We start from the raw sequence: 24,670 nt of genomic DNA on the forward strand, positions 1-24,670 counted from the left end.
GAAAAAATTCAACCGTCGGATTTTAAATAAGTATAAAGGTATGGGCGTGGCTAAGCCTCAAACTTTGACCAGTCGCCATTACTTTATTTGACTTAATAACTCCCATGTGCATGATCAGATCAATTTCATACTTTGTCTGTGTGATCACTGACCACATCTGAAGACAGTGACAATGTGGACAGCTGACATCACCTAAGCCCCGCCCCCTGACTAAAGGAAGTCTATTGTTTTATGGTGAACTGCCCATATTTGTCCCCTCTAATTTAGTCAAGATGACACTAAGGTCATGCACTGTCTTCATGATGTTGTAATGACCATTCAGATCTGATAGCTTTTCAGAAAGTGAGGGGCTTTGATGCCATGGCGATTTCTGGCGTGACGCTGTGACCTTACGTTTGACTGTAACTTCCACAAACAGCCTCCGATTTGCCCGAGACTGAACATCACATCACCAGTGTGGTAAAGATAGAGTATCTCCTAGGGGTGAGACATGTAATGGTGGGCTCAGAAGGGATGCTGAGTCAGGGTGAGGTGTGGACGAGGAGGCCTTTCACGGTTTCCGGTGTTGGGGTGGCTGACTTTCTGTTCCGACAGGCATGCCCTGATGCCCTCGGCTGCCGGCCAGGATGGAGAAGCGCGGAGCCGGGTTTGGAGAGCGTCGGGGATGGAGCGGAGGGGGTGCTGAAGGAGGGCGAGCAGCTTCGCTGCGAGGGCCGAACGACGCTGCTTGCAGCTTTAATTCTTTCTTTCTTTCTTTCTTTCTTTTTTCTTCCGCGTCTTTGAATGGCCTTTAGGGGGTCTTAGCATATTCAAAAAGTCACCAAATTCTGGCTCAATATAGAAAGTGCAAGAAATTTACGTATTTCACTGGCGATGTGAAAGTTCGTAAAAAAGTGGCTGGACAGCGCCCCCTAGAAAGTGAAAAATACCCCTCTCCATAAAGCTTAGTTTATCGTACGGTTATGAAATTTGGTATACTTGTAGTACTCCACAGTCCGCACAGAAAAGTCTCTTGCAACCATGGTCAATATCAAACAGGAAGTCGGCCATTTTGGGTTGAAATGGCGAATTTTAGCCATTTTGGCCATTTCTAGGGTCTATCTTTGGTTGAACAGTTTGGTCATTTTTCGCACGATCGTCTCAAAAATAGTGTGCAATCGAACAGAAGCGATGGACGATTCAAATGAGAAAATAAAATTGACTTTTCGTAAATACTGAAGGGGCGGGGCCAGGCCTCAAAGTTCGAGCACTCGCCAAAAAAATTCAAATTGCTATAATTTCATAAATGAAAGAATTACAGTTAAAGTAACTTTCTGTGGACAATCGTCATCGCCCCCCGAAGACAAATGAATGGTCGATTGATGATGTCACATAAGCCCCGCCCCCTCAGGACTTAAAAGGTCAAGTTTTACTGGGAAATTTTCTAAAATTCGCCCTTTCAAATAATCATCCCAAATTTGTACCAGTTAACTGAAGACAAGTTGGGGTTGCTTGGCGTCACTTTATGGGAGTTTTCTGCAGAAGGCGGGGCTGTGGCGGCACGGCGAAGTCAGGCGTACCACTTAGGCCTTATGTTTGCCTCCCATTTCGTCATTTCTAAAGATATCGCCACGAAACTTCTTGGGAGTGATCCTAGTCCTGCCCCCCAAAAAATGTGATGTGAAAATCCGGTGGGCGTGGCCTATTTTCTGAAATAGCGCCCCCTAGGAGCATTAAAACTGTCAGCCCCAAGCCATGCTTTGACTGAGGATTACGAAATTTGGTACACTAATGTGGTGTCTCAGGACCTACAAAAAAGTCTCTTGGAGCCAAGAACCAAGTCGCACAGGAAGTCGGCCATTTTGGTCCAAGTACTCGATTTAGTGGTTTTCGCACACGTTGTTTGGAGAGTGTTGCACCATCGCCCTTTTCACCAATCACCTTCAAACTTCTGCTATAGACTCTTAAGACAAAGGGGAAAAAATTCAACCGTCGGATTTTAAATAAGTATAAAGGTGTGGGCGTGGCTAAGCCTCAAACTTTGACCTGTCGCCACGCCACTCTTTTTTTTCACCGCTCCCTATTGGACTCCTTTTAACCAATCACCACCATTCACTGGCAAATAGCAGCAGACAAGTTGAGGTCACTTGGTCTATAGTACTGGCAGGTTTCGAATAAAGGCGGGGCTTTGGGATCATGGCGAAATTCACCATCACGCCATGGAAATACGTTTGTGTCTCATTTCTTCAATCATTGTGACATCACCACACAATTTCTGATGAGTGATCTTACTCTGACCCCTAATAGAATTGGACAGCTGAAGTTTGTGGGCGTGGCCTATTTTCTGAAATAGCGCCCCCTAGGACCATTAAAACTATCAGCCCCAAGCCATGCTTTGACTGAGGATCACGAAATTTGGCACACTAATGTAGTGTCTCAGGACCTACAAAAAAGTCTCTTGGAGCCAAGTACAATGTCGCACAGGAGGTCGGCCATTTTGGTCCAAGTACTCGATTTAGTGGTTTTTGCACACGTTATTAGGAGAATGATGTCTCGTCGTCCTTTCCACCGATCACCTTCAAACTCCTTCTATATACTCTTAAGACATAGAGGAAAAAATTCAACCGTCGGATTTTAAATAAGTATAAAGGTGTGGGCGTGGCTAAGCCTCAAACTTTGACCAGTCGCCATTACGTTACATGACTTAATAACTCCCATGTGCATGATCAGATCAATGTCAAACTTTGTCTGTGTGATCACTGACCACATGTGAAGACAGTGACAATGTGGACAGCTGACATCACCTAAGCCCCGCCCCCTGACTACAGGAAGTCTACTGTTTTATGGTGAAATGCCCATATTTGTCCCCTCTAATTAAGTCAACATGACACTAAGGTCATGCACTGTCTTCATGATGTTGTAATGACCATTCAGATCTGATAGCTTTTCAGAAAGGGAGGGGCTTTGATGCCATGGCGATTTCTGGCGTGACGCTGTGACCTTACGTTTGACTGTAACTTCCACAAACAGCCTCCGATTTGCCCGAGACTGAACATCACATCACCAGTGTGGTAAAGATAGAGTATCTCCTAGTGGTGAGACGTGTAATGGTGGGCTCAGAGGGGATGCTGAGTCAGGGTGAGGTGTGGACGAGGAGGCCGTTCACGGTTTCTGGTGTCGGGGTGGTTGACTTTCTGTTCTGCCAGACGTGCCCTGGTGCCCCCGGCTGCCGGCCAGGACGGAGAAGCGCGGAGCTGGGTTTGGAGAGCGTAGGGGATGGAGCGGAGGGGGTGCGGAAGGAGGGCGAGCAGCTTCGCTGTGAGGGCCGAACGACGCTGCTTGCAGCTTTAATTACGCTTTCTTTCTTTCTTTTTTCTTCCGCGTCTTTGACTGGCCTTTAGGGGGTCTTAGCATATCCAAAAAGTCACCAAATTCTGGCCCAATATAGAAAGTGCGTGAAATTTACGTATTTCACTGGCGATGTTAAAGTTCATAAAAAAATGGCTGAACAGCGCCCCCTAGAAAGTGAAAAATACCCCTCTCCATAAAGCTTAGTTTATCGTACAGTTATGAAATTTGGTACACTTGTAGAACTCAACAATACGCACAGAAAAGCCTCTTGCATCCATGGTCAATATCAAACAGGAAGTCGGCCATTTTGGACTAAATTGGCCATTTTGACCCTGTTTCGGCCATTTCTTGGGTCTATATTTGGTTGAACAGTTTGGTCATTTTTCGCACGATCGTCTCAAAAATAGTGTGCGATCGAACAGAAGCGACGGACGATTAAAATGAGACAATAAAATTGACTTTTCGTAAATACTGAAGGGGCGGGACCAGGCCTCAAAGTTCGAGCACTCGCCAAAAAAATTCAAATTGCTATAATTTCATAAATGAAAGAATTACAGTTAAAGTAACTTTCTATGGAAAATCATCATTGCCCCCCGAAGACAAATGAATGGTCAATTGATGATGTCACATAAGCCCCGCCCCTTCAGGACTTAAAAGGTCAAGTTTTACTGGGAAATTTTCCAAAATTTGCCCTTTCAAATAATCATCCCAAATTTGTATCAGGTAACTGAAGACAAGTTGCGGTTGCTTGGCGTCACTTTATGGGAGTTTTCTGCAGAAGGCGGGGCTGTGGCGGCGCGGCGAACTCAGGCGTACCACTTAGGCCTTACGTTTGCCTCCCATTTCGTCATTTCTAGAGATATCGCCACGAAACTTCTTGTGAGTGATCCTAGTCCGGCCCCCGAAAAAATCTGATGTGAAATTTCGGTGGGCGTGGTCTATTTTCTGAAATAGCGCCCCCTAGGACCATTAAAACTGACAGCCCCAAGCCATGCTTTGACTGAGGATTACGAAATGTGGTACACTAATGTGGTGTCTCAGGACCTACAAAAAAGTCTCTTGGAGCCAAGTGCAAAGTCGCACAGGAAGTCGGCCATTTTGGTCCAAGTGCGCGATTTAGTGGTTTTCGCACACGTTGTTTGGAGAGTGATGCTCCGTCGCCCTTTTCACCAATCGCCTTCACACTTCTGCTATATACTCTTAAGACATAGATGAAAAAATTCAACCGTCGGATTTTAAATAAGTTTAAAGGTGTGGGCGTGGCTAAGCCTCAAACTCTGACCTGTCGCCACGCCACTCTTTTTTTCACAGCTCCCTATTGGACTCCTTTTATCCAATCACCACCAAACAGTGGCAAACAGCAGCAGACAAGTTGAGGTCACTTGGTCTATAGTACTGGCAGGTTTCGAATAAAGGCGGGGCTTTGGGACCATGGCGAAATTCGCCATCACGCCATGGAAATACGTTTGTCTCTCATTTCTTCAATCATTGTGACATTGCCACACAATTTCTGATGAGTGATCCTACTCTGACCCCTAATATAATTGGACAGCTGAAGTTTGTGGGCGTGGCCTATTTTCCAAAACAGTGCCCCCTAGGACCATTAAAACAGTCAGCCCCAAGCCATGCTTTGACTGAGGATCACAAAATTTGGCACACTAATGTAGTGTCTCAGGACCTACAAAAAAGTCTCTTGGAGCCAAGCGCAATGTCGCACAGGAGGTCGGCCATTTTGGTGCAATTACTCAATTTAGTGGTTTTCGCACACGTTATTAGGAGAATGATATCTCCTCGCCCTTTCCACCGATCACCTTCAAACTTCTGCTATATACTCTTAAGACATAGAGGAAAAAATTCAACCGTCGGATTTTAAATAAGTATAAAGGTATGGGCGTGGCTAAGCCTCAAACTTTGACCAGTCGCCATTACTTTATTTGACTTAATAACTCCCATGTGCATGATCAGATCAATTTCATACTTTGTCTGTGTGATCACTGACCACATCTGAAGACAGTGACAATGTGGACAGCTGACATCACCTAAGCCCCGCCCCCTGACTACAGGAAGTCTATTGTTTTATGGTGAACTGCCCATATTTGTCCCCTCTAATTTAGTCAAGATGACACTAAGGTCATGCACTGTCTTCATGATGTTGTAATGACCATTCAGATCTGATAGCTTTTCAGAAAGTGAGGGGCTTTGATGCCATGGCGAATTCTGGCATGACGCCGTGACCTTACGTTTGATTGTAACTTCCACAAACAGCCTCCCATCTGCACGAGACTGAACATGGCAATCAACAATCATGCCCTTTATCCAATGAGACACTAACGGTTGTTGAGATTTGTATAATGTCACCACAGCGCCCCCTACACACCATTAAAACTGTAATAACTCCTACAGACGAGGTCGTAACTGCACCAAACTTGCTATGTGTCATCACACAAAGACACCCAACACAATCCTGTAGTAATTGGTTGATATTGCTTTAGCTCCTTCCCCTGACATTTATTAGGCCCTGAATAACACTTGCATCATGCAATTCACACCAAACTGCACACAAATGACTGTTATCAACCCACAAACTTCTTCATGGAATATTTCCTAAATTTGGAACAGCGCCCCCTAGATACAATAAAACCTTTGTAACTTCTGCAAAAAAGCTCCAAACTATATCTAACTTTGTGGGAGTTATCACACAACTGCAATCAACACATGTATGTGTTCACTTGTTCAAATAACTTTAACTCAATGCACTTATAGCTTTTTGTCTTTAGATGACCCATGCAATGTTTGATTGATGCCATATTAAAAAAAACTATCTTTGATGACCAAAGATGACCTCTACGGGACTTAGTTGTAAATGGTCACAGCGGACCCTAGATGGGTTCAAACTTTATTAACTTCTAAAGACAATGCACTTATAGCTTTTTGTCTTTAGATGACCCATGCAATGTTTGATTTATGCCATATTAAAAAAAACTATCTTTGATGACCAAAGATGACCTCTACGGGACTTAGTTGTAAATGGTCACAGCGGACCCTAGATGGGTTCAAACTTTATTAACTTCTAAAGACAAGGTCAGAATGGCATTATATTTGGCTTGTGATATGTTTGAACAGATGGGAACTAGGAAGTTTTTCCTGTAGTTCCTAGAACTGTTTTAGCTCCTACTCTGAAGCAGAGACTTTTGTTGTTTCCTATGAAACTAACGAGACGTGGGCGCTTGGTGAGCTATGCCCCTTGCTTGATTTTTGCATCGTTTCTGTTTTGAATGGAGGGTGGAGTTCGAATTAACACACAAGAGTCATAATACACTATATTCTAAATCTATGGGATGAGATGTGTATACCAGGTTTGGGGTGGCAGAGCTGCTAGTAGGTAGTAGGTGCAGTGTAGATGCTGAAGGATAAAATATTTTAGAATTAAATCATTTTAATAACCAGAGATTGCACATTTGCATATGTAATAAGACAGTTCTGTACCTGGTGTAGGGTGGCAGAGGCTGCCAGGAGCAGGTTGAAAGAAGCTGATGCCTCTGCAGATGCTAGCTGTGTTGTAGCAGTTGGATGGATAAACATTTCAGAATGAGCCAAGTTTAAAAATACCTGTATCAGTAACAAAAGTGTACTAAACTAAAGCCTGATTCATTCTTCTCCGTCAGCTCCGCAAGGGACAGACACGCACGGATTGATGGAAGCGTTTTGCTCTCATACTTCTGTCTCCTGGGGAGTGTTGCAAAGCAATTCCCTGGCAGGACTACAGAGGGCGTAGCGTCGTTCTGTGGTATTCTGTCATGTATCCGGTCCAAGATAATGTGTTTATATTGTTTTTTTGTATATAGGGGACTTTTTAACACAGACAAATTTGTCTCTCATTCTCCTCCATGCACTTGCCACCTCTAAACCCACGTTTCCTGTCATTTCCGTCCACAAATAAAATGCTTGCTGCACATCTTTTCACACTTCCAGTCACATCTCCCATGAGTCCTGGACCACTCTGATGTTACTATTTGGTATAGAGGTTCATGAGTGGCACGCGCTCCAGACCTGCATCAAAGTCCTATCTCCTAGTTTGATTGACAGCTGCTGTTTTTGCCTCACAATCAGTTTATGCAAGATTCAAAGACCTGTGAAAAATAGTGTAAATTCAGGACTGTCTCACAGAAAGGAACGAGGTCCCTATTGGCAGCATGTCAGCCACTCAGGAAGGCTCAGAGTAGAGGCTGAAAAAAGGTAGGCAGGATCAAACCTTTTTTGAGACAGGGGAGATTAGCTATATTATTGTTTGTAAAACAATGTTTTGACCTATTGTTTTTAGATATTAGTAATGTGTTAAAAATCACCATAAATTGTAAAAATAAATAGATAATAAAAAATGTTAAATGTTAGGGGTGCTAGAGATGAATTTAGGGGTGCTTCAGCACCCCCAAAAGCAGGCTATAAATGCCCATGGGTGTGATCTTATCAGTTATCCTTTAAATCAAAATGTGTGTTTAGTTCTAGGGTGAATTGCAGCAAGTAAAATTTTAAACTGAATTTTTATTGTTTTTTTCCTTTTTGAATAATAGTTTTTCCAGTAATTGACACAATTAGCAGGGCAACACAGGGATTTGAACCCTGTCCCACAAGTGGGAGACCAGACCATTGCCTTTGCTTTTTTGTGCATTTTACCAGGTAAAGCAAACCCTGCATTAAAACAGCATGAAATTCACCAGTTTAATTTTTAACATTATGCATAATTTAGTGTTGAATTGTTACATCATCAATAGTGATGAATGAGAAGCCAATTGTACTAAAGGTTTTCAGTTTAATTTCAAAAAATGCCATCTTAATGCAGGAAACGAAACCTTTAGAAAGCTTTTAACACATTTAATTTTGATGTAAAAAAAATACATGTTTAAAAGCTTTCCAATACATCCTAGACATTTTGCAACAAAGAAGATAAAACACACACACACACACACACACACACACATTCACAAACATTAAAACAATAAAATTAGTGTATTAATTCCTGATCTGGACAGATATGTTTTTAGTTTTGATTAAAAAGTGGGTGAGGGATTAATTCAGAGGACAAGGGGAAAGAGCATTCTAGAGCTGAGAGAAGGTGGGAAATGGCTCAATGTTATTTTGACTATGTCAGTAGGGGACATGAAAATTGAAGAAATCACAGAAATGGTGAAGCATACAGCAGCAGTTAGTGGTTTTTTCTACATAGGCGTGGTGCTGCACCACACCCGAAATTCTAGTTCCATGACAAATGCACGACACCAAAACGTTCCGCGCTTTACTACCCCCTTCGTTGCTCTCATGACAGCGAAATAGTTTGTGAATGTAACACTTCTCACCTATATGCATCAGAGAAATTTCAACACTCACAGTTTAAAAATGTTTCTACACTCCTGTGCACACATTGTCCTGCAACCCCTGCTTTCACACATGGAATGCGGCAGCGAAGTTGTCCTGAGTGTGCACAACCCCTCAACGGCATCGTAACATGTACACTGCTTAAAAACAATACATCCAATATATTTCATGTAGAAAAGTTCTGACAGACTATATGGACAAGATATATATAAGTTCTATTGTCATTGCATAGGTGTACAACGAAATTGACTTTGCTCTCAGTAGAGATAGCTCATGTAAGGAAAGGTGAAATATTAGTAAAAGTAAAGCTAAAATAGATCACACACACACACACACACACACACACACACCTCTTTACATTACAAATTCTGCAGTCAGGTGTTGATCAAATCAAATCTGGTTTTTGAGGTGAACTAAAGCCGTGTAAAATCACACATGATGCCCTGATGATCACTAAAATATGTTGGAATAACAGATGCTTCTGTTATATACTTGTTGGATTTTACATAGACATGATCTATTAAAGTGCCTTTCTCGGTTGTTGGCTGTTTGACTATTTGGGCATAGCCTCTGTCAGTCAAAAGTTTTAATATTGTTGATGATTTTAAAATGTCATCATTAAAATCTCCCATTAGTACTAATGTCTCACTTTGTACCTCCAGCCAATCAAGCAACTTTGTTAAATTTACTTTAAACAAAGAAAGGGGATACAAAGGAGGTCGATAAATGAGTCCAAGTACTATGTGTAAGTTAACAAAGCTATACACTAAACTCTCCAAGTTGACGTCTGGAGCCTGCAACATTTTAAATGCCACACCATCTGCAGTATAAAAGCCAACACCACCATGTTGTTGTTCTTGAAAAGCAATCAATGACTCATGGGTACTAGAATAAGCTAAACCTCGTGGGCAGTTGTAAAAACTATAGCCATCAATCTGTACTGCATCTGATCTGTCTGTAGATACCCATGTTTCTGTGACAGCAATGCAATTAGGTTGCAAATGCTGTGTGCAGAAAGCCAAGTCTTTAACGTGTCGATTCAGACTTTGGACATTCATTAAAAACACAGTGAATGCAGAAGAGTTAAATCTGTCGAACTGTGAGTTTGGAGTCAAAAAAGGGGTCATTTCGTTAACTGCAACTGTGATGTCATCTTTACAATAGATTCGTTTTTCATCAAAGTCCTGAATTGTGAGTCCTGAAAGACTTGTTACACGGCTAAGTGCTACATATGCTTGACCTGGTGCAAATATTTTCCTAAAACTAACAACGGCGTTTTCAAGAGTGAGTCCCTGAACTTTATGAACCGTAACCGCCCAAGCTAATTTAAGAGGAAATTGTCGACGTAATCCACCTTTAACAGTGGCCCTTTCCTCCTCGGGTTCAATAGGTGTAGATCCAGCTAAATTTGCTGACAGAGACTGGGAGGTTTTCCTCCTCTGCAAGCCTACACGATGGTCATCAAACTGAACATAAACCTTTTTAGGAAAGGTGTCATTTTCTAACATTACCATTTCTGTCAATGTACCACAAATTCCGTTTACTAAACCGTCAATGAGATCCACATTTTTACACAACATTACACGAGCACCCTTCCCCAACTGTAACACTTCGGACAAGTTAGTATTAGAAGCTCTGGCATGATTCCCTTCCAACAACTTTAGTTTGCCTGTTCTTTTATCATTAACATAATCTTTGGCTGTAATTGATATGTAATCAGGACAAACGTGACATAACTGATGAATGTTGTGATTATTTACTTGATTATTTGTTGCAAATATGTGCAATGCTGAGCTCGCCTCACCTGTTTCACAAGTTTTTAAAACCTTTAAATCCTCAGGTAACAATGGTGTACCTTTTGTATGAGTTCTGATTCTATTTAGCAGTCCAGAAAACACAGCATCTTTCTGTCTAACGACTTCAGTTAACTGTACAACTTTAAATAGGCTTGACCATAAGTTGCTACCTACACCATCAGAATAGAGTGGCTTCCCTTTAACAGGAGGTAGCTGGAAGAAATCTCCAACAGCCACTACACTGACATTTCCAAAAGGTGAAAAATCACCCGTTTGTTTAATTTGACGTAATCTACCATGAACATAGGACAACAGGTTATGATCGACCATTGATATTTCATCAATAATAAGAAGCTGCAAATCACAATATTTTGTACATAAAGAATTTAGTTTTTCTTCACCCAGAGGAGTGTACGGTAAGCGTACATCCTTTCCTATAGACAGTGTAGTGTGGATTGTTGTTGCACCTAAATTGTATGCTGCAATCCCAGTAGGAGCTGTTAATACTACACATACATTATCAGGATGTCTACAGCTTGGTGACAGTAATCTCTGTGTTTCATACTCTATTGCTCGAATTAAATGACTTTTCCCAACGCCCGCCCCGCCTGTAACAAAAACATGCAGTGGTTCAGGGTTATTACCATTAACTTTATCTACACACCACTGCCTGATTTGATTAAAAACAGAAAACTGTTTTTCATTTAAAGACCTAATCAATGCCAGACCTTCACCTCTACTCATCGTGTTTCTCTTCTCTAAATGTGCAGTTTGGTTTGAACATGGAGCCAAATCTGGGATTACTTCTGCCTCGTCACTTACTGTTGGTTCTGATTCTTTCAGTATTTCAACACACTCTAAACGTTCCATTTCAACTGCCGGACACAACTCACACCATGCATCTTCTAACATTACATCACCGACTATATTATTCACAGCGTCCAAATGATCGGATTCTAACTCAAATTTACCCCGATTTAAATCTACAACAGCCTTTACCGAGTGGTTTGTTCTATCAAAAAATCTAACTAAACCAGTTCTGTAAAATTCCTCAAAAGTTTCACAGTTAAGCTTAAGTTGACTATCATGGCGGTACGGTAAAAACAGCTGCAAAATGCTTTGATAAAATTTCTCTGAGTCTTTGGTTTCAGAGAAACGCGCGTAACGAACAACCGCTGGTTTAGTCCGAGTTCTTTTTGTAACAAATCCTAAATCATTACTTAACTTTATAGGATTTCTACATTTTTCGTTTTTACTCAAAACACGATATTCTGATGCAAACGTAGCCAGGCACATATCATTGAACACATCATCATTTGGCCTCTTCTTATAACGATCAACTAATCCGGTCATCCACATGTCATCTGAAGTAAGCTCCTGTGATGCTGCTTTTTGCCTCAAAACAGAAATAGGCAAACTCATTTTCACTATATTATCACCGGTGGGGACAAACACAACTTTCCTAGAACACTCCTTTAGATGCATGTTAGTTAGCCTGTAGACTGCTTCTTGAGCACAAACATCCCGATTATGAAGATAAACATTACCAAGAGTCTTCAAGGCCTCTTTAGCACTAAGATTACCATCTTTGGCTGCTTCTCTTTGAGAATTAGCAAGCAGAAGGCCAATTTCCCGTTCACTTTTAGACATGTATGATATTATGTATACACAGCACGCATAAGCATCGACGCAATACTGGATATCAAGATTAGCATTCCAAGCTTTTAACAGCAACTTGCTATACTGATTAATCCAGATTTCATTAACTTCCCTTTTCAAAACAACATGTGTATTTCGACTAAATCGTTTATATGCCATCTCAAATACTTCCTGACTGATACCCAGGCCCTGAAACAGACCTTCTACACTGTTATATGGACAGTCTTCACTAGAAATAGCAGTCTTTACTTTAGTTAAAATGGCACTTGCTACTTCTTTGTCCATTTCCTGTTTACGAGCTTTATCTTGAAACGCACAGGCACACTGTACAGTGCTATCTGTTTTATCACACTTGCATGTCTTCACTGCATCTTGATACTTTTCGCCACGGCTAATAAAAGTTCTAACAGATGCAGGCCGTGGAAAATTAAAACGACAAACTGTTTTTTTCTTTCTACAAGTCTTTGAATGCCGTTTGGAGTGCTGCTGGACAGATGAGACAACTTCATGTAGTGAATCGTCTTCAGAAGGAAGTTCACATGTCACATATTCATCAACAAATGCAATGACCTCCTCATCTGTGTTCTTATCTAAAATGGGAGCACCAGAAACCCAGAAAAGGCAATGACAGTGAGGAGAACCACGCTGCTGGAACTCAACACGATAATAATAATCTTCTATTTTACCAATGGGATTGGCAGGAGACATTAGCACTTCCCTTAAGAAGACATGCCATCTAAAATCAAACATTCGGGCAGCAGTTACTGGATTCCTACGTAGGAGGTCACATTTATCAGCCCACTCCAGCTGTTCCACTGTCTCTGTTCTGCCTTCCTGTTTCAAAATACTATAAAGAAGGTTAGTCCACCTCAAATCTGCTGACGAAAATGATGCGAACCAAGTAGGTTTGCCCAACATTTTTACACAAGCCAGGAGGTCTCGCTGAGCAGATTGCCAAAAAGCAGGTGTGCCGCGAATTGGTTTAAGAAACCGGTAGCCATCATCAAACTCTAACAGCTTACTTAAAGAATCCTGATCCTGTATCAAATTACCCAACTTCTGAGATTCACCGCTTTTACCTTTACGCAAAGCTATAGAAACTTTGGACACAACTTGCTCTAGTTCAGACATGTACTGTGCAAAAAATATATATTCTACATTGTTGGCAAATCGACCATCAACATGAAGAAGCCTGTTGTTGAAATACCGATTCAGAGTCAAACGAAATTGTCTGCTTTCATAGTAAGTATTAGATCCTGAAGGAAACAAGACGGGAAAACTTTTTGCTTCATTTGTAAAATCTGAAAGCAATTTCACTGGATTGTTACCTTCACCTGGAGCTACATTTAATATGTTATCTACATACTGGTCCAATGCTTCTTGTCCTATATCTACTGGCATGAGACAGGTGTCCTGAAACATACAGTGTTGTTGTCTGTCATGCAATAACTCATCTTCTCCATCTATGCAAGTATCTTCATCTTTACCAGAACCACTATCCTCTTCCAGGACAGATGACGCATCTTCCTGAGTAAATGTGTTAATCCAAGATTCATTGAACTCTACATCTTTATAATGCAAATTATGACGTTTTAAATACTGAAGACCTTCCTGAACATGCTGTGTGTCAACATACTGATAATCATAGTGTCCTTTATATGTCAATTTACGCTTTAACTTTACAGGTAATAAAGACCCCTCCATGTTGGTACGTGGTAACAAACTGCACGTTTCCACTATATTTGCAGGTACACAAGTGACAGGACCATGAATCCCATTCTGACCACCTTTGGGCAGAGCCAACATTTTCATAAAGGGTATATTCATCGCTATTAAATGTTGCTCTAATGTATTTAAACATGCCAGTTGAGGTGGGATGGGATCAACAGTCAGCTTGTTGATTGAACTTTCTGGGGGTATCTGACATTTACCCATTTTATAATGACACGTGTAACAGATGTACAGTTTATTTCTACATAAATTAAATTTGCAAGGTAATCTACAGGCATCATCGCAAATGTGCAGATGATTGTCACTTATACATTTATCTGCTATAAGTGACATTTCTTTGGTTTTTCTATAGTACTCTTGATTACAATTTAAGACCTGATGTCTAAACAACAAACGTGAGCAGACACAACACACAAAATCAGGTCCATCTTTCACTTTCTCTAAAAATTGATCTACAACAAAATCAAAGTTTTGTGCATTTACTTTAATCAGCTTTCTTTTATGCTGGATACTTTCTATTAAACATGTTTTATGCTCAATATTAAGGTATTTCTTTCCACTCAACTCTTTCATTTTGTTTCGATGAGCCAAATTATGACGATACTTATACACACTCACCTGTTTAAGCTTCTCTTGATGAGCTAAGTTATGACGATACTTATACACACTCACCTGTTTAAGCTTCTCTCGATGAGCCAAGTTATGACGATAGTTGAAAATGGCCCTATGTTTGACCCTATGTTTAACTTTCTCTTTGTAAGCCAAATTATGCTGGTATTTGAAAATGGCCCTATGTTTGGCCCTATGTTTAACTTTCTCTTTGTAAGCCAAATTATGATGGTATTTGAAAATGGCCCTATGTTTGACCCTATGTTTAACTTTCTCTTTGTAAGCCAAATTATGATGGTAGTTGAAAATGGCCCTATGTTTGGCTCTCCGTTTAACTTTCTCTTTATGTGCAAGAAGACATTTGTATTTAAATTTGGTCACGCTGATCTTTTTCATTCTGTAAGCAGCATTTTGCTTGTATGCATTTTTTTTCTGACTTTTTATTTTGTCTTTAACTGCACTTATCGTTTTATAATTAGAGGCTTCTGCAGAAGCCTTATTTCGCTTTAAATATCTAGAAAAACTCTTCCTCATTTTCATCTTTTCCATGTTTGGGTCAGCATTTAACTGCATCACAGTTGACCTTCTGCATTTGTTTACGTTGTCTGACAAAGAATCAACTTTACAAAACCCAAAGCATGTTTCTTTATTACACAGTCTTATGCAAAGAACGGGTTCAAAATGATTATTACAGTTTGACAAATATAGTCCCTCAGTGACAAAATTACCAGTTTGAGAACTATATTTGACCCACTCTGTGCCATTGTTGATAAATATGGGTAATCCTACAACACTGGCTGTAGTTCTAAATTCTACTTCTGTAGCACAGTGACCGACATAATTCATCTGTGACTTTTTTATGTATTCTGACACAGAAGCATGTTCTTTCCCCAGAAAGTTCTCACACTCTTCAGCATTTTTGGACATATAAGAAACAACAGCGAGTCTGATCTTACGATGGCCCTTCTGTGACCCACTAATTACATGAGCTACAGCTCTAAAAAAACTGTTACCATCTTCAATAATATGTTCTGTCTTACACACATTTCCTAAAGGCCCACCTGATGTGGACTCTTGAGAATTGTGTTTCTCAAAATCTATTTTCAACCGATTACACAGAGTTTTACAAAAATCTGCAGACATAGGAGTAAATAAAGTATTTGAATGAACAACACTAACACCATCTGTATCTATGGAACTCGGCTCAAGTGTCACAGTTTCTACTGAACATTTTAAATGTTCTGTAGGGGCATGTCGAGTATTGTATCTACCAGAAATACTATTTACAGGGCCACAATAACCATAACAAGTTCCTGTGTTAGGTTGTTTTACACAAACCACTGTCTCATAATGGTTACCATTAATATTCTCCAAATAAACAGCCTGCTGTGAAAAGTTGCTGTTGGAAGTGTATTTAAGCCATTTATCATTATAGTAAGTAAATATGTTAATGCCAAAATAATCAGAAGCAGCTTGAATTTCCACTTCAGTTGCCCAACTGCCAACGTATTGCATCCTGGATGAGGTGAGGTACTGCAAAACTGAGGAATACTCACTTCTTAAAATGGTTTTATACGTTTGAGGATTCTTTTTTAACTGACTGACCAAAGCAAGACGGATTTTTCTATGATATTCCTGGGTGCTATAAACAGCTTGACTAAGTGCTCTAAAAAAACAGTTTCCATCTGCCACTATTGATTTATTCATGCATGGTACACCCAATTCACCAATCACACGAGATGATTCATCAACCATTGCCGACTTCACATTCAGACGTTTACTTAAAACCTGTGACACGTCTCTAGAAATGGGATTGAAATGAAAATCTTTAGTGCTAACATCACTAACAAAAACAACAGGGTTTATGTCGGTGTCATCTGTCTGTAACTTTATTGGTTCCGAGAGTGTAAATGACTCTTCACGCCTAACCTCCTTTCCTGTTGTTGGAGCCAACCTTGTTTGTTTAGAAACATTTTTAAATGTGTCCATCTGAACAATGTTAACTCCACTGATCTCAAACAACTTCTGAGTTCCATTTAATTTACTGGCAAACCTCAGAATATATCTAAAAACATTGTCAAGACTACTAAAGTATAGAATTACACTTTTACCGTTTGGATCAACCATTCCATCTGCAGAACGAGCATGTGAATCAACAATAGCATAATGTCCATCTTCACTAAGTAAAGCGCAAGTATTGTCTCCAAGTGTAAATAAACATGTTTCATATTGTGTACACATCTTATTCAAACCATCCCAAAGACTAGTGTACACTCCAGCATTTATAAGTTCGCCTTCAACGATATCTACATTTCCACAAACAAAATCGCCATAATTCAACTTAAAAGTCTGTTTGCCCATAACGATTTCCTTTGGCAATTCTGGAACAGAAAGAAACACATTCCCAGCACTTATTAGATTACTGTCACGCAAATGTGTGTACAGCTCATCGCCCAAAACAACAACATTGTCTAACATGGCAACATCCCATGAAAAAACACTTTGTATGTTGTGCTTAGTTAAAGCAACAAGACTAATTGCTGCACACTGAACGCCGCCATATTTAAAACGCCCATCGCTCTGATTAAATGATCCTGTAAGTGAGCTTAAAATTGTATAATTGTTTACAATACTGTTGTCATCATCAACGTTAACCACACTTGTGCTACATGAAGGAACAGGAGATGATTCATCAACCATCGCAGACTTCACATTCAGACATTTACTCAACGCCTGTGACACGTCTCTAGAAACGGGACTGAAATGAAAATCTTTAGTACTAGCATCACTAACAAAAATAACAGGGTTTATGTCAATGTCATCTGTTTGTTCAGATACATGTTTAAATGTGTCCATCTGAACAATATCCACTCCAGTGATCTCAAATAACCTCTGAGATCCCACCAGTTCACTAGCAAATCTCTGAAAATGTTGAAAAACATTATCAAGGTTCGCAAAGTACAGAACTACACTCTGTCCTGTCGGGTCTACCATGCCGTCTGCGGAGCGTGAATGGGAATCTACTACAGCATAACGTCCATTATCACAAATGATAGCACAAGTATTGCCACTTAATGTCATAATGCAAGTTTCATGCTGTGTGCACATCTTCTTCAATCCATCCAGGAGAGGAGTGTACACACCAGCATCTATTAACTCGCCTTCAGCTACATCTACATCTCCTAAAACGAAATCCCCGTAAACAAGCTTAAAACGCTGTTCTTCTATGTCAATTTCCTTTGGCAAGTCTGGAACAGAGAGAAACTCATGTCCACCTCTAATCTTCTTGTTGTCGCGCAAATCTGTGTACAGCTCATCTCCTAACTCAACAACGTTATCCAACACGGCAAAATCCCAAGAGAAAACACTCTTCTGTTTGTGCTTTGTTAAAGCAACAACAGTAATAGCTGCACACTGAACTCCCCCATATTTAAAACGCCCATCGCCCTGATGAAATGATCCTAGGACAGAGTCTAAAATTGTATCATCGTTGTGTAAAATTGTTTTATCTTTATCAAAATTATTTACAACAGGATTTTGAACAGTTGTCTCGGGAACTAGAGATGACAGCAAAACCTGTGAACGCACGCAAGAAGGGGTGTTAGCAGACTGACCTCTGGGTGATGCATGCGCATGATGGCCAGAAGGAAGCATCACAGCATGGGCAGCAACAGACCCAGAGACAGACCCAGGACAACCAGATGCCTCCTGATGGTGGGGTGAAGGCAGCTGGTCACAGTCCAACACCTATACAGAAGAAATTAAAGGTCAATACATCGTCAATAAAGATTAGTTTAGTTTTTATGTTTGAAACACACGCTTCTTACCTCCTTCCTAGACCGAACAGACTCCACGTCTGCAAGAGGATTTATGCAAGGTGTGGATGCAACCTATAATTAAAGAACAACAACGGTGAAGAAAAATAACACCACAATGTATTTGTATGCCAGATAATTTAATGAATCAACCTCCTGCTGGACACGCCTAGCTGCTTTCTTAAAATGTCGCACAGATGTAGTCTACAAACAGAAAATAATACGATTAAGTACAATACTTTCAAATATACCATACAGACAGCCCATATTACAAGCACCAGGAACAACATTACACTTTACATTAAAAGATAATAAACTTTTGCTTTAAAGCTACCTGTATATCTGTGGGACCATCCGCTGGAGCAATCGTGTCCATGGCAGCCAGAATTGAAGGTGAGAACCTAACGGGATTCAGGGGGATGAAACACTCCTTCAAGGCCACTGAAGTGTCATCAGCCTATTGAAGAAAATTCACCACATATTATCATCTAATCAAAATTCTTTGAAAAAGATCAATCAAAAACATTCACAAACCTTAGAAACAACCACTCGTTTCTTGGGGGAATTAGAAGTCTTTTCAAATTCCCCTGAATGGTTTCTCTGCAATGGTAAATAAAACACATTTAGAAGCATTACTGGCCCAGTTGCCTAAAATTATAAACATTTTACAATATTTATACTTTATAAAGTCTCTCACCTTCCCGCTAGGTCTCACAAACGTCCATTCGGAAGGGCGTGGAGGTGGAATGCGTTCCACACCCTTCACAACCACACGGGGCACAATACTCGCTTTCTGCGGACGAGACACCTGGTGCTGCACCAGTGGCTTTGGTGCGTGTGTCTCCAAGAACTGATAGGAGGCATTCCACATCAGTTGCGTGAGTATAGGCATCCCGTGATTATCACTGAGGTGGATCTGCAACCACAAACACGAACAAAAGAATACAAATTTATCATCTCAAACTTAAGAACCTTTACCTTGTTTTCTTCCAAGCAATATACTTACACCATCACGGCACCACAGTTTAAGACGGTACCTGGGTAGGTGATCGTGGATCGGCACATAACTTACACCTTCGAAGCAGAAGGAAAAAATTCATGTAAACTTATAAATTGTGATTGTTTGATACCTAAGAGTAAATAGCAATAACGCTTGTCGTTAATACTACCTTTTCATCTAATTATGTTGCAACTTACCTAGCTTAGCCGATCTGCGGTGGTACTCCTGCTGAAACAGGTCTTGACGCTCCCAGGATCCAACTAAACGGGGAATCATGGAGGTACAGAAAACCTAAAAAAAAAAAAAGAAGAAGAAAGAATACAATTATTTTTAAGGATGTACGTTTACTGTCATCTCTCATACCTTCAAAATTACACAAATCAGCCTCTCACCTTAGGCCAGCGACTGAGAACAGCCAAAAGGTACCGCTCAAATGCATCCCCTGCCTCTTCAACTGTTCTGCTGGCCGTAAGGTTGTTAGAAGGAGCCATGACGCAAACAGCATCAGGCTCCCGAGGTAACACAGCCTGTGAAACCTCAAGGCGCAGAAGATCTGCACAAGCTCCTGGAGTGGACATCACACCAAAAGCGAGGCCGCCAACCGGCATAGGGACTATGCCGTCTGCCACGGACCTCAAGTGGGAGTCCCCAACAAGTAGGATGAACTAAATTAGAAAAATTTATAAATACATTTCAATATAAAACAATCTGTATTTCTATGACATTTCATACAAACGGCAATGCAATATGCTTTTCAGGAAGAAAGAGATCACATTAAACAGTCAAAGTTTACAAACAATAAAACATGAAATGGTAAAACTAATCACAGAATACACCAACATAAATACAAATAAAGATATGTAAAAATAACTGAGCAGCTTAAGTTCTAAATCACAGATTGAGAAGCACCGACTAAAAAGGAAGATGAACACAACTAGGTTTTCTATTAAGATTCAAAAGTTGGTAGACTTTAGGCACATGTCAAAAAGAAGCCGATTCAGTCTGTTTGCAGCACTGTAACTGATAGCGGCTTCAACACCATCTGACCGTTTCCTTAGAATCCCAGAGTACTGCTAGATAGTATTGGAAGAAAATCTATATTTATATTTTAAATATTTGTGGACATTACACTCACTTTCTTGTCAGGAATCTCATCTGGAAGGACCAACTTGTGAGCTTTGTTAGAAATCACACTGGTCGGCCAACGACGAACTCGATGACGAAAGCCAGTTCCAGAAACTTACAAAACAAAAACACACACACAAAAATTAACAATCTTTTTGGCTAATAATTTTTCATCTTACATAAATACAGTATAGATTAAATCGATTGCAAAACACTACAATAATTTGTTCTGCGAAATAATACTGCAATACATACAATTAACATCATCATTGATGTGCGTTGGAATCCCGATACGAATAGGCGGAGCTGGACGATTGCTGCGCTTAGCAGCATCCGCCTTGCGTTTGGACTCTTTGCCAGGCATAGTGAATGCTGTTTGAAACATAAAATACATGACAGCACTATTAGAAAAGCAACACAAACACTATGGATTTCTATGTTATCATGTGTCTGTACTCGGTAAAGACAGAATTAGACTCACTCACTCACACCTTTTAGAATCTTATACAACCATCAATTTGCTAAACTTATATAATTGTAAAAACAATCCTAAATTTTAAAGAGCAAGTCACCCATGACCAGATTCTTACTCAACTCCCACTTCCTGTTTGAAAAATGCAACAAATGCTGTTGTCTAGCAGACAGAGAGGGTAGAGCCACAAACAAATACACACACTCACAACATTGTGACATAATAATGTAACATCTAACATCACTGTGTACCTCTTAGTCAATAGCTATGACAGATTTAAATTCAAATGTAGTGCAGAGTTTTTATCTGACAACGGCACAACACTGACAGTTTTAGGCAGAAAATTAAAATCTTAACTAAAATGCACTAAAGTGCAAAACTATTGACTATGCATTTCTGTAGCACGATTAGACACACATTTATATAGTTTATCAGAAAAAAAAGTTGATTTGGGGGCGACTTGCTCTTTAAATGAGTTAATCACAGTATAATCTAATTTAAAGGATAAAAATTAATAACTTGTGTGTGACATCTATGACAAAATACATTAACATAATTATTACTACTTTACTGATAACCCCTGAACAAGGAATCATAATATAAAAATGAAAATTTCTAATCAAACCCCAAGAATGTAGTTTTAAATCATGCTAAATTTCAAACTATTGTTTAAAAATATCAAAAGTTATTAAATGTCAAGTTTTATTAGAACTTACTTGCACTTATGAAAGTGCACATACACCTGCTGTATTCTATATATAATGCTTAGACTAATTCAAATAGTCAGCAATACATATACTAAAAAACATTTATTTATAACTGCATTGTATGAAATATTCAGTCACAACATATTCTTTAATTTAGTCTTAAACAATGCAACTTTAATAGTTTAAACACCCCATTGTTATCAGTCAAACTTTTGAATAGTCTTATGGTATTTACATTATTTTACTTAATCTCAGTTTAGCTTTAAGTACTGTAACTTTTAATAACGTTTTACTTATTTCTACATTAAACTTTGCATGACTAAAAATAAACTCACAATATTACATTATTTTTATCATTATTTTTTCCCTGTGTCCTGTCTGGCTGTGAAGCAAACAGAATTGATGTCTGAATGTTGGTGAAAAGCCTTACAGATTTACTCTCAAGTGGAGCATCAAAGCTAATGTCACGTCTGATACTTTAAACTTTATTGTTTTTGAATACTTTGTAATTCCGACCAGACACGGAATCAGAGGCGAAAGATAAAGACAAAGACAAAAGGTGGGGGCAGAAAAGGGGGGGGGGGGGGTCCACAAAAATAAACAATAATGAACAAGAGTCTGCTTCTAGGCCTGCAGAAAGAGAAAGAAGAGAAAAAAATGGGACACACAACACAACAGGAGCAAGCTATCACTGTGTCAACTTGAAGAAATACAATCACACAATAATAATAAATCATAGTGCATTTAGTGGCAACGACAGCCTTAAGACATGTGTTGAACGTGCCCAAGTCCATACTTATATGAGCACCTGTGTGTGTGTACACACGCTTGTTTATGTAAGGTTTCTCTATAGGAGCGTCCAATAGAGAGTGTGAGGGGCCACAGACCTGCCCCCAAAGATGTGTAGGAGACTAAGAGAGCTCCAAGTCCCAGAGATCCAGCCGCTGCCCCAGAACACAAAAACCCCAAGGAGACTGCAACCAGAAAGGCCCCCGCCCCCTTGAGAGGTGCAGAGGATCGCCCTGGGGGGACCACAACCAGCAGCTGGCAGAGACCCGGGAGATATCAGCGGCAAGCCCACCTGCAGCCTCCCACCCCCCGCCTGGGACCCAGCAGAGCCCAGGGACCCAGACCCCACCAGGCAGCCACCGGGATTGATCAGACAGATGCCAAAAATCTTAAACCCCCTGACCCGGGAGCCACGAACATTCAGGCAGACCAAGGTACCGCACTCCACACCAGGTGTGGCAGGGAGAGGGGAGACGAAGATCTATATCATCAAAACAAGTCCCAGGAGAAGGGAGGAGTCAAAGGCCCCACCTGACATATACAGTCATACACAAATAGAGCTGAAACAACTAATCGATTTAATCGATTATAATCGATTATTAAAATAGTTAACAACTTTTTTAGTCATCGATTAGTTGTTTAATAATCATATTTTACCGCATAAAGTCTATTTTTACCACAATCTGACATCGGTTACAAGCTGTTAAATTTGCCACCAGTGTGTGGCAGTAATGAGCCACTGATCTACCAGTGGAGCCGTAGAAGAAGAAATGAGCCAATGAGTGCCCTCGGTTTTCATGACGTATCACGTTACTGACGCTCATCCATAGAATGCGCTCATCTTGCTGTGAGAGATGGCGGAACAAGAGGAAATACGGAAGAAAAATAGAAGCGACAAAACTTTAGAGAAACCCCGGACAAAAACCTCACGAGTATGGGAGCACTTCACTAGATAACTTGAAAAGGCAAAATATGCAAAAACCATCTAGCATGGCACGGAAGCACGACGTCCCTAAGTGAACATTTGAGACGAAAGCATGTGGGGGCTGATGCAGCAGAGGAAGAGCACCGCGGTCAAGTGAGCCGTCATTTGGAAGAGCCAGCCCGGTAAGTAACAGAAAATAAACAAGCTGGACTTAGTGTTTTAGCTGAGTTCGTTATAGTGAATGTTAAACATGTTTTTTTTGCCGCGTCAGTCTACGGTGTTCTACTTCTGATTGACTAGATGCCATCGTGAATCTCCTCCGTGTTGTGAATCATGCGCTTGCCAAATTCAGCACGTCTGTTTATAAGAATGTTCTCGTTAAGAGAAAAACGGCACAAACCCATAACTATGTTCCTCATTCAAAAAAGGACAACTCCGCGGTGAAAAATATACAGACGAGCTGTGTCCAGGTGAATATAACGCGGCATAGTTGTACGCTTTCAATTTTTAAATACAGGAGAAATTCAGAAAAAGTCATTTTTTTACTATTAAAAGGCTGTTTTACTATCTAACGCTGTAAAACGCCTCACAACACATTTTTATCATGTTTCTTAAACAGTATTACACAAAATAAACATTTTTCACATTTCTCTAGCTAATTTAAACACTCCCGACTCAAAGTAAAAACCTCATGAGCTTCTTACTTAGAGCTTTTTAATAGTAAAAAAATTAGACTTTTTTTCTGAATATCTCCTGTTGCAGGCTATTTTGTAGAACGTAACCCTCAAAATAAATGATCACTGTATATTGTTAATTAATTCAAATAATATAATATTGATTTAGTGTTGTAGTGTGTGTGCTGCTTTATTTTATATGTGTACTTATTTCAGTCTATTTGTGTTTCTTATGCAGAAAAAAAACAAGCAACGATGGACAACTACATGGGGAAAGAGACACTCACCCCCCAGCAATTCATACCACTTACAAACTCTATTCTAAACATGCTGGTAAAAGACATGAGGCCACTATCCATGGTGGAAGGAGCAGGCTTCCAGCTAATGCTAAAAAATTATTCTGGACTGATATTTTGCACTGTTTAGCTCATTTTATACTGCTGACTGTGTTCATGTGCAATAAAATAGATTGCAGTCAACTGCACAATTCTCTTATGTTTTTTTTTCTTAACTGAAATGCATCCATCACTTGTATAGGTTAAATAGCTAAACAATAACAAACCGATTAATCGATTAATCGAAAAAATAATCGACAGATTAATCGATTATGAAAATAATCGTTAGTTGCAGCCCTATACACAAACACAGTAATACACTCCCTCTCA

At 40.0% G+C, this 24,670-nt stretch overlaps 1 protein-coding gene across 3 annotated transcripts in view; it reads right to left on the reverse strand.

The window, feature by feature from the left end:
* The window catches only part of LOC129166738 (uncharacterized), a 171,484-nt gene that overhangs the window by 66,670 nt on the left and 80,144 nt on the right, over nucleotides 1-24,670 (reverse strand). For all 3 annotated transcript variants that reach the window (XM_054749887.2, XM_054749886.2, XM_054749879.2), the window contains 11 exons: nucleotides 20,694-20,810; nucleotides 20,449-20,552; nucleotides 19,706-19,978; nucleotides 19,511-19,604; nucleotides 19,320-19,387; nucleotides 19,011-19,229; nucleotides 18,848-18,913; nucleotides 18,648-18,770; nucleotides 18,467-18,517; nucleotides 18,326-18,388; nucleotides 18,113-18,245 (listed from right to left, as the gene is read on the reverse strand). In XM_054749887.2, coding sequence (XP_054605862.1) covers nucleotides 18,113-18,245; nucleotides 18,326-18,388; nucleotides 18,467-18,517; nucleotides 18,648-18,770; nucleotides 18,848-18,913; nucleotides 19,011-19,229; nucleotides 19,320-19,387; nucleotides 19,511-19,604; nucleotides 19,706-19,978; nucleotides 20,449-20,552; nucleotides 20,694-20,802 — 1,303 coding nt within the window. In that variant the 5' untranslated portion in view covers nucleotides 20,803-20,810. The remainder of the gene's footprint in view (nucleotides 1-18,112; nucleotides 18,246-18,325; nucleotides 18,389-18,466; nucleotides 18,518-18,647; nucleotides 18,771-18,847; nucleotides 18,914-19,010; nucleotides 19,230-19,319; nucleotides 19,388-19,510; nucleotides 19,605-19,705; nucleotides 19,979-20,448; nucleotides 20,553-20,693; nucleotides 20,811-24,670) is intronic.

Source organism: Nothobranchius furzeri, chromosome 12 (assembly GCF_043380555.1).
Source record: "Nothobranchius furzeri strain GRZ-AD chromosome 12, NfurGRZ-RIMD1, whole genome shotgun sequence".
Classification (NCBI taxonomy): Eukaryota; Metazoa; Chordata; class Actinopteri; order Cyprinodontiformes; family Nothobranchiidae; genus Nothobranchius; species Nothobranchius furzeri.